The following is a 21677-nucleotide window of genomic DNA, read 5'->3' as shown; positions in this document are numbered from 1 at the left end:
ATCACCAAAATGCGAAATTCGAGTTGCGAGCGCGATGTTTATTAGTTTAGTTCGATTAGCATTTAATTGACTTTATCGCATTGTTACTTCCTATTGTTCACAGTCGTAAAGCGGTTCATAGCGATAAATATACATCGATTGTTGTCATTTATTGCGATTATAATTAATTACTCCACATAATACAACTTACGTAAAACATAAAATAGACTAACTATGGTCAAAAGAAGTCAAAACAGGAATTGAGCCAGGAGAGACAGATTGCAATTAGCAATCTTTTCTTCCTTTGACTTCAATCTTGACTTTGACTTTGACTTCCGAAACACGGGGTGTTACAGCAGTTGTCTTTTTAATTTTTACAGCAAAAGACCAAAAGCAAGTCTTGAGCGATTCTTTTAATCTTTTCTAACAGTTGATACAACCATCATTTATAATTATTTGTAGACCAAAACTTGAAAGCGAATCTTTGCAGTCCTTACAAGGCTTTATAAAGATAGAAGTAGTCAAGATTCTGATCTAACAATTTATATATATTATTCTTGCCCACTTTGAACCATTATTCATTTCATTAGATTGGAACCTTCTCAGGATAAAGGGAATGTCAAGGTGAAGCCTAAAGGTGTAGAAGTGGTAGAAGGACAAGGTAAAGCAGAGGCTGGTAGTGAAACTTATGGTGAATTGCATGAAATGGATCAAAAACACACGGAGCTTTATATACGCTGGTAATAGACATCTTATTAGAAGGCTTTAGCATGGGCAGATGTTTGTTCCATCAGGATTTCTAACATCTGCACACCTTGGTTGGCTATCTACACACTTAGGGTTTACCTACGCTGCGTACAAAGTTATACTCAGCGTATATAAACCATGGATTTTAGAGCCTTATCAGCAATCATTGCACAAAAAACAAGGGTTTATATACGCTGCGTATAGAGCTATACTCAGCGTATATAACCCATCAGAGTTTTTTTTTTTTTTTTTTTTGCTATTTTGATGTATTTGTGGTATAAATTCTCACCCGGTTCCAACGTTAAATCGCTTAAAATATATAACCGTTAATATTATACCAATAATATTATATACCGTTAAATTATTTTGGAAAACGTATATAAGGTTCGAATATATTATATTGTTATCGTTTAAATTAAATTATTATACCATGTCTAGTGCGGTTCAAATGCTATAAACGTTTAAATATCATACCGTTAATTATTTTTAAATACTACATCTACAGGCTTATAGGTTTAAATATCATACTGTTAATTATTTTTAAATAATACATCTACGCTATACGATACGATATCACACTTATAGGCTTATACGAGGTCAATACGTGACCTATACTACACCTATGCGATACGATATCACACTTATAGGCTTATACGAGGTCAATACGGGACCTAAACCACACCTATACGATACGATATCACACTTATAGGCTTATATGAGGTCAATACGGGACCTAAACCACACCTATAGGCCTATACAGGTGTTATATCGTATCGTATCGTATCGTATAGTGTAGTATAAGTCTCGTATAGGTTTCCTATAGGTCTTTGTATATGCATATAGGCCTATACGGGACCTAAACCACACCTATAGGCCTATACGGGTGTTATATCGTATCGTATCGTATCGTATAGTGTAGTATAAGTCTCGTATAGGTTTCCTGTAGGCCTTGTATATGCATATAGGCCTATACGGGACCTAAACCACACCTATAGGCCTATACGGGACCTAAACCACACCTATAGGCCTATACGGGACATATACTACGCTATACGATACGGTATCACACTTATAGGCTTATACGAGGTCAATACATGACATATACTACGCTATACGATAAGATATCACACTTGTAGGCTTATACGAGGTCAATACGTGACCTATACTACTCTTATACGATACGATATCACACTTATAAGCTTATACGGGTGTTATATCGTATCATATAGTATCGTATCATATCGTATAGTGTATAGTATAAGTCTCGTATAGGTTCCCTGTAGGTCTTGTAATTCATAATATTTGTATTATTTTTAATTTTTATAATTCATAATATTTGTATTATTTTTAATTTTTATAATTTATATTTGTATTATTTACCAATAATATTGTTTTTTTTTTATAAATAAACATGGAAATACCCCAAAATATACACAATTAATTTTCTTTTTTTTATAAATAAACAAAGGAATACACAAAAAAAATACAAAAATGGAGCTTTATATACGCTGCGTATAGATCCCTATGCAGCGTATGCAACAAAAATGACAAAACTACCCTTGTATTTGGCTTCGTATAGCCTCAACACAAAGGTATAAAGGACATTTTTTGCCCTTTATATACGCTGTGTATAGCTTAATACGCAGCGTATATAACGGGTAGTTTTTATTTTTAACCCCAAACCTGTGGTAAAATTATTTTTTAACCCTTTATATACGCCGCGTATAGGCCTATACGCCGCGTATATAAAGAGTGTATTTAAAAAAACATTTTAAGTATCGTATCGTATAGTATAAGTCTCGTATAAACCTCGTATAAGTCTCATATATGTCTTGTATCTGCATATAGGCCTATACGGGTGTTATACCGTATCGTATATTATCGTATCGTATCGTATCGTATCGTATAGTGTATAGTATAAGTCTTGTATAGGTTTCCTACAGGTCTTGTATATGCCTATTGGCTTATACGGGACCTAAACCACACCTATAGGGCTATACGGGACCTAAACCACACCTATAGGACTATACGGGACCTAAACCACACCTATAGGCCTATACGGGTGTTATATCGTATCGTATAGTATCGTGTCGTATAGTGTAGTATAAGTCTCGTATAGGTTTCCTATAGGTCTTTGTATATGCATATAGGCCTATACGGGACTTAAACCACACCTATAGGCCTATACGGGTGTTATATCGTATCGTATGGTATCGTATCGTATAGTGTAGTATAAGTCTCGTATAGGTTTCCTATAGGTCTTGTATATGCAAATAAGCCTATACGGGACCTAAACCACACCTATAGGCCTATACGGGACACATACTACGTTAAACAATACGATATCACGCTTATAGGCTTATACGAGGTTAATACGTGATATATACTATGCTATACGATACGATATCACACTTGTAGGCTTATACGAGGTCAATACGTGACCTATACTACACCTATACGATACGATATCACACTTATAGGCTTATACGAGGTCAATACGTGACCAAACCACACCTATACGATACGATATCACACTTATAGGCTTATACGAGGTCAATATGAGACCTAAACCACACCTATAGGCCTATACGAGTGTTATATCGTATCGTATAGTATCGTATTTCGTATAGTATAAGTCTCGTATAGGTTCCCTGTAGGTCTTGTAATTCATCTTATTTTTAATAATAGGCAAATTGGATTTAAATAATCCCAACTTGCTCAATTTGGCCGATAATAATCTCAACTCAGTTATTGGCCGATAATAATCCGAACTGGTCCACTTTTGGCCGATAATAGTCCGCCGTTAAAAATAGCTTAACGGAGTTAAGTTTTTTTCCGAATTACAAACCGATGTTTTATGATTTTGATCAGAACGAGGATACGAGTTGATTGATATAAAATTTACCTCGAAATACTGCCCTAAACGACGAAAACGGTGCTTCAATTCGGGTGTTTAAACTTCAATTAACAAAAATCAAGTCGTTTGAAGCACCGTTTCGAGGTAAGTTTTACATAAATCGAATTGTATCTTCGTTCTGATCAAAATCCATAAAATATCGATTTGTAATTCGGAAAAAAGCTTAACTCAGTTAAGCTATTTCTAACGGCGGACTATTATCGGCCAAAAGTGGACCAGTTCGGATTTTTATCGGCCAATAACTGAGTTGGGATTATTATCGGCCAAATTGAGCAAGTTGGGATTATTTAAATCCAATTTGCCTTAATAATATTATTAATTTTTAATAATATTATAATTATTAATTCATAATCTTTTTAATAATATTATAATATTATTTTTAATATTAGTCTCGTATATTATTAATTCATAATATTTTTAATAATATTATAATATTATTTTTAATTTTTATAATTCATAATATTTGTATTATTTTTAATTTTTATAATTTATATTTGTATTATTTATCAATAATGTTGTTTTTATAAATAAACATGGAAATACATCAAAATACACACAGTTAATTTTCTTTTCTTTTTATAAATAAACAAAGGAATACACAAAAAAAATACAAAAATGGAGCTTTATATACGCTGCGTATAGATCCTTACGCAACGTATGAAACAAAAATGACACAACCACCCTTGTATTTGGCTTCGTATAGCCTCAACACAAGGGTATAAAGGACATTTTCTGACCTTTATATACGCTACGTATAGAGCTATACGCAATGTATATAAACCTTGTGAAAAGCTGATCAAACCCACCAAAATGACCCCCAAAAGTTAAGATGGTTTATATACGCTGCGTATAGAGCTATACGCAGCGTATATAAACCCTTGTTTTCTGTACAATGATTGCTGATCAGGCACTGAGATCCATGTTTTACCTACGCTGCGTATATAGGTCTATACGCAACGTATAGGTGTAACTCTGTACGCTGCGTATAGACTTATACGCAGCGTAGATAAACCTTAATTCAACTAGGGTTTGGTGTGCCAATAGAAACATTGGTGTGCCAATAGGTACACCCTTGCTAAATCTTAAGAGGTTCTTACCACTCTTAATTCTTAACTGAACTTTGTTATTTGGCCCAAACAATATACTAACATAAATCTCTTGGCTTGTTAAATGCTAGTGGTTTAATGATTCCAGTGATGACATCAGAACCTGCTATTTAAGTGTTGTGGATAATCTTCATAAATGCTACGAATGGCAGGTACTTATACCGACTCATAGCAAACCTTGTCCTTTTTAATAAACTATTTTTTTTAATGGGTAAACTTGCATTGTGTTTTCTGAATTAATTTTGTCCTATTTCAAGTATGTTCCAAAGTTGAAATAGGACCCAGAAAATACCATCATATAATATGTAGCATCCAGTATCACCTAAACTAAGTTTGTTCCTGACTTCTCTAAAAATCATGCGCGTCTATAAAAAGGCTCATGTCCAGGTTGAACATGCTGATGCTGATTGGTGACACGAAATAATTAGCGGATCCTATGTTTCTAAAAACATAAAATGTTCATTTTTCTTTGTCTTTTTTATCGGTTCTAAAGAAAACATCTTAATATTAGTTTCTCTAGTGAAGTTTGAGTGGAAGGATTAGAGACACTTGATTATCTTGACAACTTGAAGAATAGGGAGAGATCTACGTAACTAGATGCTATGACCTTTGAATCCAAGGTACTTTAGTTACCTCATTTAGAAAGAATAATTACACCATACATGGTTTTAGGCTTATGTAGTGTCACTTGTTTACTCGGGTTGATAGTATTTTTTTTTTAAAAGTGACTTTCTATGTACAGGACCTATATGTCACCGGGTTCTTGTCAAAGACAATCACTACAAGAACAGGGCACCTTTAGCGGCGACGGCTGTCGCCGGTATTGACCGCTTTTGTCGCCGCTATTGACTATTAGCGGCGACATGTCGCCGGTAAAGCATCGCCGGTATTGCTCGGACGCTATTGACTGACTGTCGCCGGTATTGATGGCTGTCGCCGGTATTGATGCTGCACTTTTAGCGACGACAGCTGTCGTCGCTAAAAGTGTCGCCGGTGTTGACTTTCGTCGGTAAAGGGTGAAGAGCAATAGCGGCGACACGTGTCGCCGCTAAAAGTCTATTTTTTTTTAATACAGCAGCTGTATATACAGCTGCCCAGCCAGTTTTACGGCCGAAAAAACAAAACCTGCCTATTTTCAAACAACGCAAGCATACGCAATGAACATAATCAACATATACTAAAGGTAATATAATTAAAAACTACGTTTAAGTCGTACATTATATCCTACAACGTTTAATTAAATCCAAAGCATACATTAAAAACAAGTCACTCATCGTCATCGTTATCGTTGGGTTCATCGTCGGATTCATTATCGAATAAGTTGTCAGAATCGTAGCCTTTTGACTTTCCTTTTCCTTTTCCTTGTGAAGCAAGATAGTTGTTAAGTTGGTTCAAAAATGACGGGGTTTGGAACAAGCTGTTAACAAAATCCTACAATAATAGATAGCAAAACGTATATTAGCATATTAATTAACGCTACCAACATATATTTAACAAGGAAACATGCGTTCGTTTGTCATTTTTTAAATTGCGCAGTTTACCTCGTAAAAGGGTTCTTGCGTCCGAGCTTGCGAAGACGACATGTTAGATGACGAGTGCGAGGACGTGTTGGAAGAAGGTTTAGGCCCCATCCCGCGGTACCATCCTCGCCGCTCACCCAACGCTTCCTGATACAGGGCAATTGGCGGACCCTCACCGCTCCATTGACTTGTGGCCTGTTGTATGTTCCGCTGTATTTTACGAAGATGATTAAATATATGTGTGTGTGTGTATATATATATATATATTTGTTATAGAAAATAATACTTAAAAGAAATACTTACGTAATTTTGTTCAGCAACCGGATCAACCCAATTCCCTTGATTGTCCGTGTGGGTTTTAGCATACGTAGGTACCCAATCCATATCCTGTTTAACATTAAACTTAGATTAGACATTAAATAAACAAAAGCTTACACACACGCACACATACATAAAACATTACATTTTTATAGGCGGTGCTACCGTACGAAGATGTCCCCCCACGGTATGGGAATTGTTGTTTCTCGCGTACTAGTGTGTTGGCCTCGCTTCTTTTAATATATTTAGCTTCCCGGAAACCTTCAATGGTTCTCAACCAGTTATCATAGGGCATATCCTTGGGATGGAATGCCCGTGCACTCTCAAGATCATTGTAACCTCCCTTGCTCTTAAATAATTTTTTAGCCTCGTACTTGCGGTCAGAGTACCGCTTCATAAGCACAGCCCTAATGCCACCCGTCAAGTTTTTGGCCTCATAGTCACGTTCCACTTCATCAAAATTGAAATTTTCCTACAAATTAAATAAAAAAGTTAAAATATCATATATAAATTAGATTTGCATGTGCTTAAATATTTGATAAAATTTTATGCATATAAGTTATTTACCCGTAAGTGGTTCATGAGGGCATCCTTGTAATGTTGTTCAACGTTATCCCATCCAATTTTATCGAAGGGGATGGACCGCCACATATACAGGCCGGCCTCCCGTGAAAACATATCCCTTGATTTACCAACAGGGGTATACGTCACCTGCCTGTCAAACGTAAGCGATACAGGCCCCCCCGCTTTTACCAGACGCCTTAGTTTCTCGTTTTTTGCTTTCCCCCTAACCCTCTTCGGGGGAACCGCTGCAATTAAAACAAAAATAATTAGTAACAACATTTATAATATATAAAATATAAGAACTACAAAATAATTTAGTAAAAGACTTACCGTCTGTCTCATGTGTGCCACGAAATCCACCAGGAGGAATCGGTGGATCACCAGCTCCGTCACCCCCATGTCCCCAGGGGGCCACATCAACCATCAGATACGCGAATATCAACAATATCGAAAACATACTCCCTATAAAGTTACAAATGTTACAGCATGTGTATCTAATACAAATTAAGGGAAAGTACAACAAGTGTAACTCAAATTCAAATAAATATTTCAAACAAGTGTTAATCAATTACAAATCAATAAAAATTACAATAACTTTTCTTTTAGTCAGACTCCACATAATCGGGATCATCCTCATCATAAGCAGCCTCGACCTCATCAGAATCAGTCTCGACTTCAAACACTTCATCGACGGTGGCCGTTGGGGGATCAACTTCAATTGAAGGCTCACCCGCAATAACATGAGAAGATCCAATTTGAAAGTATTGGGTCAAGTCAATGACAAGTGGACAGTCAGATGAAGAGTTGTTGTCAACAACGTCACTATCTTCTAAGCGTTTGCCAACATTTTGAACCTTATTGACGCGGTCATCACTTAATGGCCGATCCCAAATTCTTCGATGATTAACATTTTCGACTACCCACCTATGTTTATTTTTTTGGTTTCGAGACGTTTCTTGGATGAAGAACACTTGTTTGGCTTGCGAAGCAAATATGAGTTGATCGTCTTTGTCCCATTCATGTTCAGTGCTTATACTGGTGATATTATTGTCATGGTTTACACCCCTTTGAGTATCAAACGGGGACAACCCGAAATTAATTTCTAAATCAATTTCGGGCGGGTATTTCTAAGCTCGCTATGTTTAAAATGATTAATTCAAACACGGGTACAATTTTTTAAGCTTGTTATGTTCTTAATGATTGTTTTAAATTTTGGGCGGAATGTTATGTTTTAAATCATGATTTCAATTTCGATTGGGTGTTTTCTTAGCTCGTTATGTTTGAAATGATGATTTCATACATACTAACATACACAATTTACATACCTAAACTAAAAATTATACAATTTCTAAACTTAAAAAAAAAACGAACCATTATACAATTTACATACACATTTTTCAAATACACCTACATTATACAATGTAAACATACTAACAATTATACAAACATACATACATTCATTCATACACTTACATACCCACATACAACTTAAACTAAAAAATATACAATTTACATACTAACAATAATACAAACATACATACCAACATACTAAACTAAAAATTATACATTTTCTAAACTTTAAAAAAAAAAAAACTAACCATTATACAATTTACATACACATTTTTCAAATACACCTACATTATACAATGTAAACATACTAACAATTATACAAACATACATACATTCATTCATACACTTACATACCCACATACAACTTAAACTAAAAAATATACAATTTACATACTAACAATAATACAAACATACATACTAACATACTAAACTAAAAATTATACATTTTCTAAACTTAAAAAAAAAAAAAACTAACCATTATACAATTTACATACACATTTTTCAAATACACCTACATTATACAATTCACATACTAACAATTATACAAACTTACATACATTCATTCATACACTTTACATACTAACAATCATACAAACATACATACTAACATACACAATTTACATACCAAAACTAAAAATTATAGAATTTCTAAACTTAAAACAAAAAAAAATAAAAAATAAAAAAAAACTAACCAGTTTTTTAGGTGGTGACCGGAGAAGTGAAGGTGGTGACCGGAGAAGAGATGGTGGTGACCGGAGAAGAGATGGTGGTGACCGGAGTTTCTTCCACAAACACAAAAATACACAAAAAATAGCAAAAATTAAAGCCTATAACACGTATGTAACAAATGTATAGAAGAAATGTAGCATAAACATGTTAAACTAACCGAGTGGGCCAAAATTCGGGAAGAACCGGCGGTGGAAGGAAGAAATTTGGGGGGAAAGTGAAGAAGAAAGAGGGAAAGTCGCTGATAAAGTGTTTTTACGTTTCGACTTTTAGCGGAGACGCTTTGTCGCCGGTATTGATCCTATCGTCGCCGCTATTGGGTTAATCAGGATAAGATTTGTGTGGCTAGGGTTTAATGTGGGACACAGACTTTTAGCGGAGACAGCTGTCGCCGCTAATAACCTACTTTTTGTCGCCGGTATTGCCTTTCAAGTCCCCAACCGTTAGATCAGGATTTTGATCAACGGCTGGGGTTTGGTCTCAGGTTGTGTCACACGGATCGACCGATAGCGGCGACACAAGGACCGTCGCCGCTAATGGTGTCGCCGCTAAAAGCCTCCTTTTCTTGTAGTGAATCCCCCGTCAGTCCGTTTTGCGGACGCGATGTTCTATCGGGCCCCGGCTGCGTACGGGAACTGACCTTCGCCCGGAAACCATACTGCCCTCACACGGGTAAAGCCGCTGGGGTAACAGCTGGGTGAAAACCGGGTTGCCCTCCGGATCGAACCATGCCACTGTAGGAGCGATCCATCATAGGGACCGCCCCCCCCCCCCCAAAGTGCCACAGCCGGGAGTCGAACCGGCGACCTCACAAAGAGGGAGCCGGCCCAACCCAACCACTAGAGACCAACTGGGCTGGGAAGGGGATTTTGGGTTGATAGTATTTATCTCAGCACACCAACAAAGATTGTATTTCTGGTTCATGAAAATGAAAAGAAACGAACATTTGTCGTTTGGAAAGATGGACTTCCAGATGCAAATGCTGGTATATGCTTAGATATATACATGACCTTTAATTTCTAACATCAGTCTTATTATTTATATTTATATTATTTTTTTATTTTCTTTCATTATTTATTTAAGAATGAAACCCTCTTTCTTGGTGAATTTATTTCATCTAAAATACGGACCGAACTAACTCTTTTGCCCCTGGCCTGATTTTCTGTTGGATAAACCCCAATAGATTTTCACACTTCGAAGCTGTGCTAGAAAATGATATCCCATAGTCCGCACCAGATACAGGCATCCCCTCAATTGGTAGGCCCCACAGCACGTTAGCATCTTGTAACGTCACAGTCGTTTCACTAAAAGGGAGGTGAAACGTGTGGGTTTCTGGCCTCCAGCGCTCAACCAACGCGTTTATTAACGCGTGGTCTATATACTGGTACCCACTATCTAGGATCCCACCGAATCCTGCTGCACGTATTAATGCTTCCACACGTGGTCCAACAGGATGTTGTTTCAGATGCTTCCAAAATGAACGATCAGATCGTCTAATATTTAACGGTAAACGGTAATTTTCAGGATGCTTATAAACCTCCAATGCACGATACTCCTTGTGCAAAAACAACAACACTGAGAGGACCGGGATTACATTCATAACTCATTTTACAGAATAGGAGGGTTTCACAAAATCTATTTGCAGGAGGGTATTTGTTCTTGGTTGATTTCCTTGTATTTTCAATTGAAGTATGTATGTGTATATATTCTTGTTCAAACGAATTTAATCTGCATGTATATATGTACATTTGATATGACTAGTCTGTATGATTTATGATTCTTAGGGGAGGGGGGTGGTTCACTAGTGATAGATTCTATCACTCCCACTATCCAATCAAGTCATGCCATGTGTACAACCAATATTCTATCACTAGTGATAGAAATGTAGGGGGTGGTATCACTAGTGATGGAATTCTACCACTCACAAATTTTAAAAATATTTACTCTCACAAACAACACGTGTCCAGAGCATCATCAATACAATTGGTGAAGTTGCATGCAATGGGTCCACAGCATCATCAATGCAACAGGTGTCAACATGCAACAGGACATGGATCACCAAATTTGTTGAAGTTCAACGCGTGAACTTTTTAACGGGTTATAAGTTTAACGCGTGAAGGGAGTGGAGGCGGCGGTGTGCTAACGCGTGATAGAGTTTATCACGATAAAATAACGTGCCACCCCGTGTGGCCTTACACCTCTATTCTGTATAATTTTGTTTTGAATTGTATAAGTTCCCGTAGATTTTTTAGATTCTTACACCTCAAAACAGTTTATTTCTTACATAATAGTTTTAAATTACACTGCATATGTAAGATGTATTCACTATTAGAGGTCTAGTCAAATCAACTTTGCAATTTTATTTATTGCATGTGAAATTAAAAAGCAAATGCAAAATTTAAAAGGAGAAGAAGGAAGTTCAAAACCCAATCACGTGAATCTGCAGCTTCTTGCAGAGAGGTCACGTGTGAACAGCAAATAAGTTGTTTCAAACAGCAAACTTAGGGGGGTTATTGGTTTCAAACAGCAAACTTGTTTAACTTTGCAGCATGAAACAGGCAAACAGCGAATTTGTATTAGTTTCCTTCATGAAACAGCGAACTTGTATTAGTTTCCCATATCAAACAACGAACTTGTATTACTTTTCTATCTGAATCAGCGACCTTCTTTAAGTTTGCAGCATGAAACAACGAACTTCTTTATGTTTGCAGCATGAAACAACGAAGTTGTTTAATTTGCTTGATGAAACAGCGAACTTCTTCTACTTTTACACTTTCATTCAGCGAACTTGATCTGGTTTTAATGTTTCATTTAGCGAACTTCTTAGATGGCAGCCTTTTTTATGATTTTTCAGAACTTTTTCAGAAAGTATGTAGAACTTTTTTAGGATTTTTCAGAACTTTTACACTTTCAAACAACGAACTACCTAAATGTGCAAACAATTTTCAAGACCACCTAAAGACACTCTTTTCTTCTTCAAAGCCCCTAGTTTTGCAAAAAACCGTTTGACCTGTTCCTATAAAGTGTAGAATTTGGGTTGTGTTTGGCTATTGGGTTGTGTATAAGAACCGACTCTCATTTCTAATACGCGGGCTCTTAACCCACTAAGCCAGCTAGGTGGTTCATATAAAATATACTCATGTCCCGTTGATTTATAGTTAAAACCAAACTGCATTTTAGTGATGATGTGGAATTTTAAGTACTTGTTACTTTAGTAAGATGATGATGGCTGTGACAGCGAAGAAGATATTGCTGAGGAAGAGAAACCTCAGAAGACCCGGTTAGTTAGTCTACGCTTCTCTTACAAATATATGACAGGATAAATCTGAAATAACCAAAGATTTAAAACTAATATTTTCAGGTATGAAGTTTGGGTCACATATAACTTTGTCAGTGTGTCTGGCATGGGTTGGTGGTCCAGGTGTTGTCGCATAAGTCATACCAGATGGGTTGGGGAGGGTTAGTTAATGGGTCACATATCTCCAGCAATACTAGTTTGCTGAAACATATGATCATTGTAAACCTTTGTTTAAAATTTAAATTTTGTTGTACTAGCTTGCTGAAACATATGTACAAAAATAATAAATCTATTTTAGGTTATTTGATGTTTGGATTTGGATGTCATTGTGTATGTTTGTTGTGACTTTGAAATTTCATAGATGGTTACTTAAAGCTTGCAAATTGGTAGCAATACAATGGAAAAGCGGTAACAAAATGGTGGCAAATGACAAAAGGCGGTAGCAATATGGTGACAAAAGGCGGTAGCAAAATGGTGACAAAAAGACGATAGCAAAACCATGACAAAATGACTGGTAGGATAAAATAAAACGGTAGCAAACAGGTGACAATAGGGCAATGGCTACGTTTGTATTTCTTACCGAGTTTTTGGTAGCAAAACGGTGGCAAAAGGGCAATTGCCACCGTTTGCGACCGAAAACGTGGTGACAAAAACCCGAATTTCTAGTAGTGGGAAATTGTGACTTAAAATGCATATAGAGAGAGACTAAGGGCTTGAGCAACCCGGTGTACAACCAAGGGCTATGATGGATGACACACGAGATAGGATGTTTGAAACCTCTACAAGCACTTGCCGGTCTCGTCTAACCATGTTGCCTAGATATCAAGCCCCGTGCCTCGTAAACGCCTCATACCGTGCCTAGACGCGACTAGGATTTTGAAGGCACACCTGTCGTCAGCACCGGTCATCAGGCCATAAACAAGTCGTTGTGCGAGAAACAAGCCCATTGCAAAGCAACACGGTGTAGTGCATTTTTGTAAAGGGAGGATTGCATATTTTATCATCAATAGCTACAAATTTACCCAATTTAAAACTAAAGTTTGACATATCCACTTCCCTAAATAAGTTTCACATATTAGCAAAAATTCCATTCCATATTCTTAGTTTTTGTTTAGATCCTAAAACTCTTGTGATATGAAACTCCCCAAACGCAGGGTCTCATCCATTAGATTTACTCTTTGGCACACAGTTCTAAATAAAAACAATTAATAAGTCTTTACATCCAACGAAATACAATTTAAACCATTGTCTTATAAAAGCAACAATAACAAAAAAAAAATGGATATCAATGGGGTGGTGGTCCATTGGCAAAAACAAAGCTTTTAAAACACCTAGGTTGAAAAGGGGAAGGTCTTGAATTCAAGTCTCACAGACGACAGGGATTAAAGAAATTAACCGTTCAGAAAAAGAAAAACGATACCAATATTTAGCAAGGAACCTTGCCTTGAGCTGACCATCACTTCTTCTAACCACCTAATGTGTATACTAAAAGTCAATCACGCTGAGTGAGTTCAAACTTAATTAAGCAACTATAACTTTAACAATTAGCAATCAACAAACATTTCATGTAATTAAGCACATACAACTACACACTATATAATAAACACTATACTATAACGCATTTGCAATTATGTACTATGTCTATATAATGCACACCTTACCGTGCATAGTTGATCAACCACGTGCAAGAAACGGGGTGCTTTTCGTACCTGAGACGCAAGACGATTATATGATTCTATATATATATATATATATATATAGGGAGTTCATTTGAGAAGAAAAATTAAATTGAGAAGAAAAAGAACAAAGGGTACAATTGTAAAACATTAAATACTATTTCTTACATCTCATTTATTATTATATTTAACTAATTAATTAGTCATAAAGACTATTGTCCTTCACACAAAATTTTTTGCTTACACACATCAAAATTTATCCTACACGTTTTGAAAATTTATCCTACATATATTGAAATTTATCCTACAACTCGTAATTCATCCTACACACCTTGTACTTTATCCTACACTTTAAATTAATTGTTTTTCTTCTTTGAAAACAAAAATATTTTTTGAAAATAAGCTACAAATTTAATTTACTAGCTATTAAAAAGGTAGACTAACAATTAATGATCTATCTAAGTTTACCAATATACCCTTAGACTAATATTAAATACAAAAATTAAATGAAGTAAAATGAAGGATTTTTATTGGTTGAAATTAGTTCTTTTTTATTCTTACAAAAAATTTGTTCTCATTTGAACCCTCCACTATATATATATATATATATATATATATATATATAATTCACTTGATTTCAAAAAGCGAAAAGCGAACGAAAGCAACAAAGTCTAAAACCGAGACTCAAAACGCAAAAGCGGGGGGCTTTTCGTACCTAAGACGCAAGACGATTATATAATTTTTTTATATATTTCATAGGTTTTAGCTTCTCATACCCAAAATATAGCTAGAAAAAAAGTTTTTTTATATGACTTTATCTACATACAAGCCAAAAAAAACAAGGTACAACATGTTGCTGCATAAAAACACCCTAGGTATAGGAGGTGTGCACCACAGGATAAAAACCCAAGATATGTGTTTTTTTTTCCGCTTCTTGTGTCTACTCTAGGCATTGAGCGAAAAAGCGACGGACCTTAAGCCTTGATGCACCTCGCGTCTCAACACACTTTTTAAAACAAGATAATTCATTATGCCTAAGGGCCTTTTTCGTACATACGAGACACTTAAATCTTCAACGACGTCAAAACTAGGGGCGGCAATTCTTGACACGACCCGTTAACCCGACCTGAATCCGACATGAAAAAACAGGTTTGGGTCGACTAACATGACCCATTTAAAAAACGGGTCGGGTTCGGGGTTGACCCGTATTAAAAACGGGTCGGGTTCATGTTGACCCGTATTAAAACGGGTTGACCCATTAACTCGTTTAACTATTTAGATAAAAAATATTCTATATTTTTGTTTTTGTTTTTCGGATTCTATTTTACATGGTTAGTTATAATAATGATAATTTTAACACATTATATTATTTATTTATCATACTCATACTCATCATTAAATATGTTATCGATGACCCGCTTAAAACCGCACAACTCGTTTATAAATCGTCAACTTATATCACTCATTTAAAAATATGGGTTAAACGGTTCGGGTTTGGGTTGACCGGAATTAATATGGATCGGGTTAGGGTTGAAATCTTTGACCCGAATAATAATATGGATCGGGTTCGTGTTGAATATTTCAACCCACTAACCCGTCAACCCGACACAATTGTCAGCCCTAGTCAAAACACTCAAGTAATTAATTCTACTATTTATCTTGATGAATTTTATTATTAAAAAACTATATAGGAAGAAAATCCCTAATGGACGTCAAAACATTCAAGTAATTAATTCTACTATTTATCTTGATGAATTTTATTATTAAAAAACTATATAGGAAGAAAACCCCTAATGGACCACAACTATTTATCTTGATGAATTTTATTATTAAAAGAAGAAAACCCCAAATGGACCACAAAGTCCTTCAAACGAGTGAATTATTAGATATACACGTAGGTCTTGTAGAACAAGTTTTGGATTAGAGGTCCAGGTCTTTCAACTCGTCACCGTACAATTATTCAACCTTAGTCTTATAGCCACTCAAAAAATACTTGGTAAGACGTGATTGAATAATGCCCTATCTTTGGGCGTTTTCTCTCATGTGACAGTCCAAACAGCAAGGAGCATTATTGGGCATTTTTTTTTTAAAACGGGTTTAGTAGCGATGTGGGTATTATGTTAAAAGGGTGTAAAGAATTGAATAAAAATAAAAAAGCAACAAAAAAAAACTATTGGACTAAAGAAGGAAGATTAAATGTTATTGCCCAACTCAAAATGTTGAAAGCGTGATTCAAAACACGCGGAGGGGGGTTTTTGCAAAAAAAAAAAAAAAATGCCGAAACACGCCGGCAAGGGTGGGGGGTTTGGCGTTTTCGGGTGTGTTTGGGGGGAGAAAACGCCGGATAACGGCGACTACGGGTGGCCTAATAGAAATCTATGCAACACGGATACGGGTATGTCACTGGGGTACGGGGACGACACGGGTATGAGGAACGGCAAAACTCAAAAATACAAGATACGGGTACAGCGAAAAAAATAATATTAAAAAATAAAAATATATTAAACAAAGTCCAAAAATATATTAAACACCACATCAACCTTATGTAATTAAAACTGATTTTAAATAATTTAGACTATGTATATATAAGTGATCATTGATATGAAATCTACTAAAAACAAAATTCATATGGATTATTAACTAAACTAAAAACTTAAAAGAAATATATATTTGAAAATATAACTAGTAGATTAGACTTTAATAATTAAGGTGTCAGTCCTTGTCTGTTGGCCAAGACCAAAGCGTCCCGCTTTGGCCATAGCGCGACGCTTTGGATGTTTTTTTTTTTTTTTTTTTTTTGAAACAGGTGGGATGTGGGTTGATGTGGGTTAGTTTGGTAGGGATTTTTGGTTGGATTAGTTTGGTAGGGATTTTTGAAGGAAAAATTTTTATTTGAGTTTTATTACATATAATTCATAGTTGTTTTATAATTACGTCATTACGTCATTACGTCATTATTTTTATAGAACGTATATAATATAAGTTCTTAACGTTGTTTATTTTGTTAAATTAAACGAACACGTTAAATAAAATGTACAGAAAGCCATAAGAATTAAACGTAAACAATCCAAAACCAACGTGATATAAATAGAAGATTAACTGCAATATATATATATATATATATGTATATCAGTTTGTACATACAATACAAAACAAAAAGGTACAACTGAGTACATAATACATAACAAAACACTAAACAAACAAACTAAGGTACTAATCCTCGTGCGGTGGGGACGGTGGGAGGGGAAGTGGAGGCAACCCAGCGAGCTCTCGTAGAGCAACGCGCGTCTCGACGATCCAGTCAATGCGTGCGCCCTGACGTCTGAGGCGCCGGTCGAAGTCCCGAGCCACCTCACGCGCTGCCGGAGGCAGGTCAGCGTAAACGTGCTGCGGGTACTGTGGCGGCTCAGGAGCTGGCTGAACTGGTGGTACCGGGATCTCCTCGACCTGCTCCTCCTGAGTCGTATCCTCGAATACAGGCTGAGCCTGAGCCTGAGCCTGAGGCTCGTCCTGAGGCTGATCGAGGCCCAGAGCCTGCCGAGCGGCCTCCTGAACATGAGGAGGGGCTAACACTCCAGGCCTCACCTCAATAACAACCGGGATGACCTCCGACAACACCTCTGGCTGCCAAATCAGCCCGTCACGACCCTTGAACCTTAGATCAACATCAAAGGTACGGGTGATCTGCATGCTAGATACTGACGCGCGGCCCAACCTGGTTGACGGGATTGGATCGGACAGCTCCGGATCATGCTCGGGCACGAGCCCTAGCGAGCGTGTAATGGCGGTGATGTATGAGCCAGTGTGCAGCTACCCGCGGAGCTGCCGGTGGTTTGCTGTGGCAAAGTAATCTGCCAGGCAGGCTGCTAGATCGCAGGGCTGGCAGCGAAGTAGGCAGTATAGAAAGAAAATGTCACTGAGGTTGACCTTCTCCCTGCTGGTACCCCGCGGCACGATAGATGACGCGATAACATGGTGCAGGTATCGGTACAAGGGGTCTCTAATGGTGGTGGCCTTTTGCCAGGATTTCCTAAAGAGAACCCTGGAAATGGCCCTCCAGAAACAGATAAGCGTCTGCCTATCCATCACCATAACCGCCTGCGTATATAAATCAGTATCAAGCTCGGGCTCTGTGTACAAACCTGTATGGACAGCAAACTCCCGCACACTCATCTGAAACTGCTGACCGGCGAGACGGAATGTAACCTCGTGGACTGGAAAATCCGGGTCCTCCACGTAATCCGCCGGATGCGGCGCGTATGTAAACGTAGAAAGAAACTCGACCGTAAGCTCAGGGTACGAGTCCTCTATCGCTATCTGAAATAGGCGCGACCAAGGAGTATCTAGTCCAACTATATCACGCACCCGCGCAGCCTCTCCCACGGTCTCCAGCAGGTCCCAGTCTATCCCTACATGCCCCCCAATCTCTATGGTGCGCAACCTAGCGCATCTCCCCTCGCCCGTGACCCCTGCGGAAACTGCAGGTACGGACATGCCGGCTCTCCCTCCTCTCCCTCCTCTCCCACCTCTCGCTCAGCCTCCATATGCTCAATCTCGTCATCGGAGGAATCCATCCCTGCACGTTGAAAAGATAATAAATAAATAATATTATTTAAACAATTTAAATAATAAACAAATAATATTAAATATAAAACAATAAACAAATAATATTATTAAACAATTTAAATAATAAACAAATAATATTAAATATAAAATAATAAACAAATAATATTATTAAACAATTTAAATAAAAGATAATAAACAAATAATATTAAATATAAAATAATAAACAAATAATATTAAATAAATAAATAATAATAATAAACATATAATATGATAAAAAAATAATATAAAAAATATTAAATAAACAAATAATAATAATAAACAAATAATATTAAATAAACAAATAATATAAAAAAAAATAAACATGAACCAAAGCGCCCCGCTTTGGCCTCGGCGCGACGCTTTGGTTCTTCGTTATGAAGAACAGGCCTAGCAACTCGATCAAATCCGCCCAAATCAAATCAAAATCAAACATATAACTTGAACCAAAACAATAAATGAAGTTCGATCGTACCTAATAGCGTTTGAAATCTGGAAAAAGAAGATCTTCGCCCTAGTGTGTGTAATCGCACCTTTGTGTGTGTGTTTTGTTTGTTGATGAAATGGGGGAGAAGGCTGCCCCGCTTCAGGTTTAACGAGGGGCCAAATCGCTGCGCTATGGCCTAAGCGGGGCGCTTCGGGGCCAAAGCGCTGCGTTATGGCCTAAGCGGGGCGCTTTGGGCCTTTTTTAAATTTTTTAAAATTGTTTTTAATTCACAAACGCGTCGATAATAGTCTAAACTCGCACAATGTCCAAAATACCCACGTTCACGGTCATCTTCTTTCAGCTGTGCTTCAAGGTTTTCCAAGTTATACCTGTATATTTCCTCGGTCGTAGACTCGCACAATGTCCAAAATGTACGTACGAATTCTTTCCACTCCTTGTCAGAGAATTTCTTCTTGTTGTTCTTATTAATAGTTTGTTGAATATGGAACCGACAAAGATACTTATGCGCTTTTGGAAAAACTTGTTCACACGCGTTCATTAGCGCAAAATCCCTGTCTGTTAAAATCACGCGCGGTTTCATACATCCTACCAGCATAGACTTGATCCTCTGCAACACCCATAGGTAGTTCTCTGACTTCTCAGCGGAAATTACCGCACAAGCAGCCGTAAACGATTTGTTTGTCGACGTCATGCCTACGACCTGAACAAATGGCAGGTTGTACATGTTCGTTTTGTAGGTGGCGTCAATCATTAGCACATGTGGGAAGGCACACCACATAGTGAATGTTTTTTCGTGAACAAAGAAGACATCTTCAACTTCGTTCGATATCTCATTCGTGCGCATGTAATAAGTGTAATGTTTTTCGAGAAGAATGTTTTCAAGTTTTTGCATCGGAGACTTACCGACATTTTTTTCGGCGTTGATCTTCTGAACAGCATTGTGTATATCTTTCGAAATAAGCTTTCTAGCCGGATTGTTTTTTGTCAGCGTTCGCCAGATACTTTGGTTGGGAATATCTTGCTCTGCCAGCTCCTTAACCAGTTTTTTATCCTCCGAAGAAAGCCTTCTCGCATACGCGTGACCCTCTAAGTTTTCAATAGGAGTGTGGTTATGCTTCGCCTTCGTCACCTCGATCCTCCAAACACTTCCGGATGATTCCGAAAACCCGATCATCTCGAACGGGCAGCCTATTTTCTTGCTACCCGTTTTCCTCTGTGTAGCTATACTCTTATGCTCCCCACCAAAAGTACATTGAAACCAAATCTTGTAATTCTCTCCTCTTTTATTCGACCTCTAAATCACAATGAGGTAACCATTGTATTTTGCCGTGTCTTGTACCCAACGCACCAACTCTTTACGTGACGAAAAGGTCTGCGTTGTATCAAACGAAAATGTAACCGGGTAACAGCCTTCCTCGTCAACAGACACATCCTCCGGCTCACCATCGTCACCGAGGTTCGAATAGACTTGATGTTCAAAGCTCTGTTCACAACCGTAACTGTGGTTTGGATAACACTCCTGCTGTACAAAGCTTTGCTCGCCACCGTAACCGAAATTCGAATAACCTTGTAAGCTCTGTTGACAACCGTAACTGTCGTTTGGATAACACTCCTGCTGTACAAAGCTGTACTCGCCACCGTAACCGAAATTCGAATAACCTTGTTGTGCGTAAGGGTCCTCCACAGGGGTATTCAAATCCAGCTTCACCGTGTTATCACGATAACGAATGCCAGATACAACCTCTGCCTCCCTCAAGTTGGACGAGACCGGTTTCTCATACGAGTCAGAAATAGCGGTCCCCTCGTAAGAATCAGGAACAACTGACTCGTCAGAATATTGACCGAAAAGATAGTTGCTTAACCACGACATCGTTTTTTCAAGACATGTAACTAATAGAGCAAAGAAAATCGACAAACAACAAAATCACCGGATGGTGAATGTTGAGTCTAAGCAGGTATATAAAGTGAAAATTTGGGGTCGAAGCGCCGCGCTTTGGCCATAGCGCGGCGCTTCGGGTTCACGAGACACCTGCAACCTCGTATCACCTTTATATCTCTGCAACTTATGTCAGTCAAACTATCAAATCACCTTTTGTCGACCTAAGCGCTCCGCTATGGCCATAGCGCGGCGCTTAGGGGTGTGAAAATAATTTTCTGCGTGTGGGATTAGCATGACCCATAATTAAATGTGAAAAGTATAACCATGAAGCAATATTTAACTATTACTCTGTAGCAATGTATCATACGTAGTACATCACATACTTTTTTAGAGGTAAAAATGTAAATTCATGATATTACACATCTTATCCTCTTAAAACTTCATCTTTCCAATTCCAACCATATTCTTTCCCGGTAAGAAAAAATATGATGACATCCAATATCAAACAAATATACTGTGAATAAGAAGAAACGGCCGGCCAATATTT

General features: G+C 37.4%; 1 protein-coding gene across 1 annotated transcript; it reads right to left on the bottom strand.

Moving 5' to 3' along the window:
• Positions 1-5907: 5907 nt before the first annotated feature.
• Positions 5908-9723, bottom strand: LOC110894723. The gene is made up of 8 exons (XM_022141955.2): positions 9388-9723; positions 9194-9283; positions 7482-7613; positions 7155-7396; positions 6733-7059; positions 6573-6656; positions 6291-6479; positions 5908-6180 (listed from the first exon to the last, which is right to left on the bottom strand). Exons 3-8 carry the CDS (start codon positions 7606-7608, stop codon positions 6016-6018), a joined length of 1134 nt encoding a protein of 377 aa, XP_021997647.2. The 5' UTR covers positions 7609-7613; positions 9194-9283; positions 9388-9723; the 3' UTR covers positions 5908-6015.
• Positions 9724-21677: the final 11954 nt, after the last annotated feature.

The sequence above is a fragment of the Helianthus annuus genome, chromosome 12, assembly GCF_002127325.2.
Source record: "Helianthus annuus cultivar XRQ/B chromosome 12, HanXRQr2.0-SUNRISE, whole genome shotgun sequence".
Lineage (NCBI taxonomy): Eukaryota > Viridiplantae > Streptophyta > Magnoliopsida > Asterales > Asteraceae > Helianthus > Helianthus annuus.
Note: the sequence above shows the minus strand (reverse complement) of the source record. Positions and strands in the feature narration are given on the sequence as shown.